The 9,504-nt window shown below is 37.3% G+C and overlaps 1 protein-coding gene across 1 annotated transcript in view; it reads right to left on the bottom strand.

The window, feature by feature from the left end:
• Window positions 1-741: 741 nt before the first annotated feature.
• oma1 (OMA1 zinc metallopeptidase) overlaps window positions 742-9,504 on the bottom strand; it is a 34,279-nt gene continuing 25,516 nt past the window's right edge. The window contains exon 8 of the mRNA XM_055186265.2: window positions 742-1,542. Coding sequence (XP_055042240.2) covers window positions 1,291-1,542 — 252 coding nt within the window. The 3' untranslated portion in view covers window positions 742-1,290. The remainder of the gene's footprint in view (window positions 1,543-9,504) is intronic.

The raw sequence follows: 9,504 nt of genomic DNA, 5'->3' as shown, positions 1-9,504 counted from the left end.
GTGCCCCAAAAGCGAAAGTATAAGACACATTTTATGCCAGACTGCACAAAAGTGTACCCCTGTCTTATAAGAGTTACAAATAATGACTATAGAACGGTGTACAGTTTGTAACAGTGACTTCAGCATTGCCCATGGGGGGTTAAATGATTGTAAAATGCATGTTGAGGTGAGCTCAACAAGTTTAATTTCATGTGCATTTTCAGGCCGCTTGTGAGCAAACCAATTGGTCAGGTCATTGATATGTCCAGGTTTTTTATCAGACATGGATGGCAACCCTACGCCAAACACATATTTTCAAATAATGAGCCACACATATGACGGGCTACATACATGTTGTGACGAACTTTGCATCGTGTCCCCTCGAAAAAGAAGTCACTGGCCGCCACTGAATACTACAATAGAATACATTTTCCTATAATTTTTCCTATATGAAATGCAAAAACTTTGAAGCTCAGTATCTCAAAACTACTTGAAATGGAAAAAGAAGCTTGTTAATTTTCTCTGGAGTCCAATAAACCTAAAAACAAGTATTACAGTCTGGTGCTTTGCTTGCTAAACACTGGCTAAACTGATAAAACCTCCATTTCATTTAAATTGCATTATATCCTTAAACAAATATTAGTCTCTTTGATACACTTCAGTGCTACTGATGTGCCCTTACAGGGTACTGCACTTTAGTAAAGCCGTTATGGACGCACAATAAAATTACATTAAGTACACAAAAACGCTAGAGACACAAAAAAGGGTGTAAACACAATTCTTTATGCCACGATTACATTCACGTCTCTTGCATAGAGGGTACATTTAAAATGAACGCTTTCCAAAAACGCTACTGTTGGGCTCATTTGGGTCCGGCTGTCACTGTTAATAAATCCTCTAAATAATGCAGAGAGCGGTTCTGAACACAGCGGCACAAACAGCTACGCAGCACTTACATCACGTCTGGGAACCTATAGTAGAGCCGAATCTTTGATGAATAATGCACACTGCTATGCACTCATCTTTACAGGGGCCTTATGCTAATAACATAATTAAAACTAATCAAAACCCCATTTGGAATGCCTCCGTTATTAATAGGCTCGGATGTTAAGAGGAGGGGCGTGAAGTCAAAGTTCGACATATGTATGCCCACTCGTTTCGACTCATCGACTGACATCACAGCGCAAACCCGTGGGAATCCAAGTGACAACAAATGCAACGGATCAATCCGGTGACGCGCTCGGCCTTGCTGGAGAGGAAAGAGGGAACTACAAAGGAAACCTCGAATCATGTTTTATCAGGTCTTATTTACTAAGCGGAGTTTTGTGGCAGTGCGGATGAAGCCAGCAGCCCCCCTAGCGGAGCACCCTGAGCTGGGACAGGAGGGGTTTGAGGAAGGGGTAGCATCACTCCAGCTCTCCCTTTTTCATTATTTTCCTCTTTTTCCATCACCTCTTGCTTCTTGGCGTTTTCCAAAATCAATCGAACGCTCTTAGAGAAAATAACACGGGGGTCCGCTGCTGGCAGGGCGGGACAGTCGCAGCGTCCACGGAGCTCCAGAGCCTAAAACAACAAAGAGAAGTGTGCAGATTAGAGAGGATGGATCTGAGCTGACATTTTCGACCCAACAATCACAAAAGCTTAAAAGGGAAGGATGGAGAAGGTGGTGGATTGATGGATGGGTGGAAACAAAAAGCCTATACAGCATTAGTTATTCAAAAAGACCAATAGGCCATCTACGTTTTACAAAGACTGATTTGACATAAACAAGACACCCACTGCTCCCTGTCTGTGAACTCTGAACTTTAACCCCTCACCTCCATTTGGGGTGATGGAGAAACAGCCCTCATAATGTCAGATCAATAATTGCTCTTGAAAGATGAACTCAAAGACCAGGACCAGCCAAAGGAGACACAAAGCATTTTCTAGCTCGATTACTATTCAGAACCATCAGCCCAAGGGAGATCACATCAGAATTGGTTGCTAAACACACGGCAGAAATTTAAACCAGAAAAAAAGGGAAGATTTAAGCAACACCGCTATGTTTGAGTATTAGGCCATTAGGGAGACTCTTAAATATAAACGACACTTGATAAAAGAGTGGATGGATGGACCAAAGCTTATTGAGAACTATTACCCAGGAGGAACCCATCGGTTGCATAGTTAGGGCCAATCTGACACAGAATAATCTGTTAAAAAGCATATTGATTCTTCAGACAGAAAATCACGGATGAAGAGGAACCGACCAAATGAACCAGCTGTTATAGGCATATTAGGTTATGAACAATATCAGAACAAATCAAGGTAAAATACTACTGTACAAGCATAAAAGAAGTACTTAAATAACAGACCAGAAGAGATTTGGGGAGGGGGGGGGGGTTCAAGACAAATGGATGAGCAGTGCCTAGATGATACAAAGGCTGGACACACAAAACATTAGGGCTGGTCCACTTTTTGGTCCAATTCAATCAGGCCAGATGACTTGCTGATTTCTACTGTGTTTATATGAAAATCTGATTTATACTTACTTGTGTTTTATCTGAAATAGACCCCCATGATTAATGTTAATGTTATTTATTTGATGTTTATGCGAACAAAAGTGCACTTACATGTAATATCAATTTTAAATTTGGTTACTTTTTTTACATTTCTAGAAATTGTTCACAAAACCATGATAATATTAATAACCGTGGTGATATATAGTGATTTATACCATTTTATCTTTATATCAACCTAGAATTTTCATTTTTGGGTGAACTACCCTTTTAAACAACATATTTCTGACCAACAATTAAACCTGACATCAACTGTACCATAGTTGTTTTTTTTTCTTAAAGAGTAACTAAACCCTAAACCAACTTTTTTTAGTTAATGATCTGTAAGAATGGGGCTTTATTAGTGCTGTTCATTGATTTTTTGACATTTGGATATAAAGTGTTTTAATACTACAATATATGTTGTAAAAACGTCTGTGTGCTGCCATCTTCAGGTTGAACTGTGGCTACTGCAGTTGAATTTTCCTATTGGATGTTGGGTCCAAAAAATGCCTCGTGACGTAAGCAGGTTCAAGCTCACCATGCCCTTTTTACGATCTCACCACACACTTAGTTCATCCCCTCTATCTCTGTTGGGATCTGCCCACTTTTCTTGCATTTTTCAAAAATTGCCAGTGAGTGGAGTGCTATTTTGCGATATCCAATATCTTTGGTATAGCCAGCTTAGGCATAAACTGACCAATCAGTGTTTTATCAAATGCAATTTATGGACAGGTACATCTGAAACAGATAATACAATAATAAGTATTATTATTATATTATTAATAATACATAAATACTTATTGATTATACAATGTGCTCATGTATACAGTGGTAGAGCATTGCGCTGGCAGCGAATCCTTATATGGCATATATGCTGATTAAAAAAATGTACAACTTTTAATGCACTGTAAGTGACGAATGCATAAATGTAATGTAAATTAAGGCTGGGACGAATAATTGTGCAAATGCACGTTTTCTGAATGAATGACTTTTAAAGGGACACTCCACTTTTTTTAAAAATATGCTAATATTCCAGCTCGCCTAGAGTTAAACATTTGTTTCTTAACATTTTGGAATCCATTCAGACGATCTCTGGGTCTGGCGGTAGCACTTTTAGCATAGCTTAGCACAATCCATTGAATCTGATTAGACCATTAGCATCGCGCTCAAAAATAACCAAAGAGTTTCAATATTTTTCCTATTTAAAACTTGACTCTTTTGTAGTTACATTGTGTACTAAGACTGACGGAAAATTAAAAGTTGAGATTTTTTTTAGGCCGATATGACTAGGAACTATACTCTCATTCTGGCATAATAATCAAGGAATAGAGTTGTTTCCTAATGCTAAACGTAAACAAAGTGTCAAAAAGTAGTTGAGTATTTCTGTGCCGAATGCACTTCGCCAGGGTTCGTACAAGTTTCGGAAAGTTTTTTTCGATTACGGGTCCAGCTGATGTTTCAGGGGTTTTTATACGTATCACTTCTTTATATGGGCACTTCCCCCGGAAAACCACGCCCACCCATCAATCAGCGGGAGACGCTAGAACTTCCAATCACCACATCACGCGACAGCTTTGTTTAATTTCAAAACTCAACAATGGCACAAAAGAAGAAGTGTGTTTTTTGGATATAAGGAGAAGAAAGCCAGCCTTATGGAAACAATGGATATAGTTTATTATCCGGGGTAGCAGCAGAGTTTTGCGTGTGTGTTTGATGCACTGGATTTTATTGAAAAGTCCCAGCTGGGTCATGAGTTGCATGTGGTAAGTAAGACTTCTGTGTTATGTTGGAAATAGGCGCGTGTATATATTATATAAATGACACGAACATGTAGTGAATCATAAGTTAAACAGTGTTGTATAGTGTTGCATGACGCATACTCGCTCCTCTCGCGGTATAACTCCTTCTTCATTTTTTCATATGTTATCAGAAAGATTCTGTAAAGCTAATCTTTCTTTTATAAATCTGATTAAACTGAAGACTCTTCAGAGATATAAAGGATGTCATACTACTCTATAGGTACTCCAGATTAACATCAGAAATGCAGAAACAGCGTATGTTATGTGAGCTTTAAAAAAACATTTAGGTGAAAAATGTAAGTTGAAAAAGCTAAATTGTGTTACCAATAAGTGTTAACAATTGAAGTAATTTTTTTTAAGTTGATCTAACTTTTCACTTTTTATAGTGTAGTAAATCCTCATAATATTAACCTGCTAACATTTAAACCCAATTATATTCTCTCCTGAGTGCTGACAAGAGATTTTTGTTTACTCAACATTCAAGTAGGAGATGTGCTTACATGCCTTTTAATAGCTGCACAGGGACATTACTAAGATTGCCACAGTGTAAAACGACTTAAAGGGACTCTGCGGTGTAATCAGAGAATTCTGCATCCTCCAGAATGTTCACTTTGATTCATGTAATAAACCGCACAAGACAGAAGGGTGTGCACACTTCACTATGATAATTGTCATCAGTTAGTGCATGCAGGATTACTTTCTATTAGTTTAAGTTAAGAAGGGAGAAAAATAGAGAAAAATGGAGGACATTTTAAAGTAACTTCCCGAAGGAGTGATAGCCTCCACTTATTAACAAAGACGTGCATTACAGTTGATGAACAATTAGTGTCTTGACCATCTGTTCCTTTTGTGTTTTTCAAAGGTAAGCAAGCAGGACTTAGTTACCCTAAACGTTTTTGATCAAGGTTACAGGGGTAGTTCACCCGAAAATGAAAATTGGTCATCTTCGTCATTATAAACCTATTTCGCTTACATCCAAAGGAGGACACCAAAGGAGAAATTTAGCAGAAATACAATAAAAGTTGATGGCGACTGGTGCATGAAAGCTCGAAATGGACAAATAACTACCATAAAAGCATCAAAAACGCAATATGACGTCAATATGAATAATACACTTTTTTACAAGTTTTCTGAATTCATACTGTACGTTAGCTTTGTCTAAATAACAGACTTGCATTTAATTTTTTCATCTGTGGTCACCATTCACTTTTAAGGGATAGTTACCCAAAAAGAAAAATTGTGTCATCATTAACTCACTCTCATGTTGTTACAAACCTGTATAAATATCTGTGTTCTAATGAACACATAGAAAGATATTTTGAGAAATGTTTGTAACCAAACCGATCAGAGGCACCATTGACTTCCATAGTATTCTTTTTTCCTACTAAGGAAGTCAATGGGGCCTCTGATTGGTTTGGTTACAAACATTCCTCAAAATATCTTTCTGTGTGTTCATCAGAACAAAGAAAATAACACAGGTTTGTAACAACATGAGAGTGTAGCTTAAACTTTGATGCTCCAAATCTCATAATTCGATTATGAAACTTTATCCTAGATTTCACAGCCAGGGTCACAATTCATTTCTGGTTGCACGTATGGTCCCTGCACGGCACTGAAATCCATACTAATTCACATCCACCTCTCTGCCACTGTTTCATGCTGCTTCCAGCACTTTGCATCGTATATTTAGACAGCCATTTTGTGGAGCCGCTGGTGTGTGACGGGTGAGAGAACATGCTTGTGTATATGGCTTCCTACACTGCAGTCTACTCTCAAATCAGCATTGTTTTACCCTGCATCTTACCCTGTCATACACTAATACAAATATTCAGTATGTATATACAGCTTTATGCATCTGGCTGATGCTTTCTAATCCAAGGTGACTTACAATGCATTCAAGCAATATATTTTATCAATATGTGTGTGTTTCCTGGGATTCGAACCCATTGTCTTTGTACTGCTAATGTAACTCTCGAATAAAGACTCTGTACTTTATGCTGTAACAGCATTCAAACATGATTCAGAGCGAAAGGTTTTTAAAGGGATAGTTGGTGGTACCCATTGACTTCCATGGTATTTGTTTTTCCTACTATGGAAGTCAATGGGTACCGTAAACTGTGTGCTTATTATCATTATTCATCAAAATATCTTCTTTTGTGTTCATCAGAATAAAACAACTCACACAGGATTTGAATAACATGAGGGTGAGTAAATGATGACAATTTTGGGGTGAACAATCCCTTTAAAGTGATACTCCAGCCCAAATATCCAAATTACCCCATGATTTACTCACCCTCAAGCAATCAGAAATGTCCATAATCTTTCAGACGAACACATTTGTAGTTATTTTAGTAAGTGTCCAACCTTTATTACGGTAGCAAAACAGGCATCAGGAAACAAATTTCTAATTTTGAAGCCCAAAAGTACAACGATCCTTCACAAAACTACGCTCCAAGGGGTTAATAAAGATCTTCTGCTGGCAATCAATGCAATTTTGTAAGAAAAAGAACCATATTTTTAAACTTGATAAACTATAATAACTAGCTTATGGTAACGACGTAACGGGTCACTGCGTAAGGTACCCATAGCAACCAATACTCATTACGCTAAACTCTCTCCATGACTCTTTCACTGCAGTACTTATTAAAGAGCACCTATTGTCCGATTCACGTTTTTACATTTCCTTTGGTGTGTAAGTGTGTATTAGTACATGTTAACAATATGCAAAAGGTACAAACCCCAAAGTAAACGATGACGCGAGTTGTCGTCTCCAACATAAATCTCTTTTCTTGGACTACAACAAACATACGGATTGTAGGCAACAGTTTACTTCCTGGGATTGGTGATGTAGTAAAAACTGACATTATCATAATTCCTCCCACAGCCTGTAAGTTAATTCCTGTTAGCAACCGAATCTTTCAAACATGGTAAGGAGCATCACATTTCCGGCTAACGTCAGAGGTATTCAGGCCAATCACAACGTACAGATTAGCTGGCCAATCAGGGACACAGCGCTTTTCAAAACCGTGCGTTTCAGGAAGAAAGTGAAATCTGGAGCTACAAAAATGTACGGTATGTACAAAATAATGTGTTTTTTAACATAAACCACGCAAACACATTGTATTATACTAAATACACAAAATAACGTTGTTTTTTAGCAATGAAATTGGTGCTCTTTAACATTATCAAATTACATGAAGGGAACTATGATTGAATCCTTTATGAAGCTCAACTCATGCATAATACTTAACTCATTCACCGCCATTGACGAGTTATCTCGTCATTTATGAGTTCATATTTAACTAATAAATATGCCTTTCTGGACGAATTTCAAAGTGAAAGTGTAATACCAACCAAACCGAATTGATCAAAAACGGAAGTTAAAAAGATTTAATGATTTATTTTAACTGCCTTTATGTTTGATAGTCATTCTGAGTCTGATCTCTAACATAAATTTCTTTACAAAAACGCAATTTTTTAAGCTTTTTGCTCAAAATGTTGTATTTTTTAAGAGAAATATCCATATATCAGTGGTTAAATTAAGTAGAAAAAGTAAATATATAATGAAACGTTTTTTCCCCATTTTGTTTGTTTGTTTGTTTGTTTATTGTTTGTTTGAAAGCAGAGGGTGTGTTCTTTAATTTGATATAATTTGTATGTTTATATATTTAAAGAAAATAATTTTTCCTGCAAGGAATTTTGTGAAAATTTTGTTAAAATCACAAAAATGCAGGTGGGCAACTTTTCTCAAAAAGGCTGGCGGTGAATGAGTTAAAAATCTTTAAATGTGTGTTACGCTTTACAGCACCACATTCCAACTCACAGTAAATTATTTAGTCTCACTTATGAAGACTCTCTCTGGTGGTTGCTTGTGATTGGTTAACTTCTCCACCACTGATCAAAGGACTTCACTACGAGCCAATTATAGTTCTTCGACGGCCCTGCTTCTTATGGATTCTCCAAGCTTTTCATAACCCTCGTGTTTTCTCTGACCCTACCCGCAGAAGAGCATTTATCATTTCCATACCAAACGTGGTCTGAGGCATGTGTGCAGACGGCTGGCTTTCTCTAGACCAGAGGGGTCTCCAGACGTCTTGTTAGCTCTGGTGCAGTCTGGATTTCAGACACGGCTGCAAGCTTTGCCGTTCATGTTTCTGATGGTCACTCTGTTTAAAACAAAAGTACAGTGCACCCAGGACATATTCTGCAATTTAAATACAAGAATCCTGGCCTCTTTTTTTACATTGACCTTGTGAGTTAGTAGTACTTGAGAGAATGATTTTTTTTAAACTGAATAACGGACTTCCAAGGTATAAAATAGTTCAAAAAGAGTTCATTTTGCCAGGAATATTATTTATTTGTTTCTTATGCTAAAGTAGTCCTTTTGAAAGATGTATTAAAGGAGCGGTGAATCAAATACTTAATTTTAACTTGATAATTTGTTATATAAGAGGTCATCATACTTAAATGAACATCCTGCAAGTTTCAGAACTGAAAACGTCCGTGCTACTGAAATATAAAGTTTTGGGCACCAAGCCAGTATTACGACCGAATGAGGAATTCAGAGAAATATGACGTCAAAGTAGAATTGAAGCACCTCCCCAAAGCCAAATACAAGGACCACTTTTGTAGCCCCACCCACAGATTCGCGTGACACACGTGTGTCTCAACAATCACTAAACATGTCTTTAAAGATTGCCAAATGGAACCAAAATGACTTTTAAATACATTTTTCTGAGAGACTGGTGACCTGTTATGATTTTCAGTTTTCGGTTGTGAAAGAACCGTCTATGGGAAGAACACAGACGCTGTATAACCTTAACTCGGAGGCTCAGAACATAACATTAGGAATGAGTGGTTAAAGTTCATTTTTAAAGAAGTTCCAGCTGGCATGGGGAGTGTTTGTTTACTTTGTGTACCACGGGTTCATTTGTAAAGAAGTCGATGCTGGATTTGCTGAGAGACTGATTAAAAGCACCACTTATATTGGATCTGACAAAAATGACACAGCAGCATACACAGTAAGTTAAACATTTAACTTTATTTAAGTTACTGCGTTTCACTATTGCTTTGTTAGAAGAGATTGCTTGATATGTCTGTTGTAACATCCGTGTCTAAACACGTATGTTTGACTGTTTTAATTTACTAAAAACATTAAACGATTAATAAAGGTACAACACTTAACAATA

Source organism: Misgurnus anguillicaudatus, chromosome 18, assembly GCF_027580225.2.
Source record: "Misgurnus anguillicaudatus chromosome 18, ASM2758022v2, whole genome shotgun sequence".
Classification (NCBI taxonomy): domain Eukaryota; kingdom Metazoa; phylum Chordata; class Actinopteri; order Cypriniformes; family Cobitidae; genus Misgurnus; species Misgurnus anguillicaudatus.
Note: the sequence above shows the minus strand (reverse complement) of the source record. Positions and strands in the feature narration are given on the sequence as shown.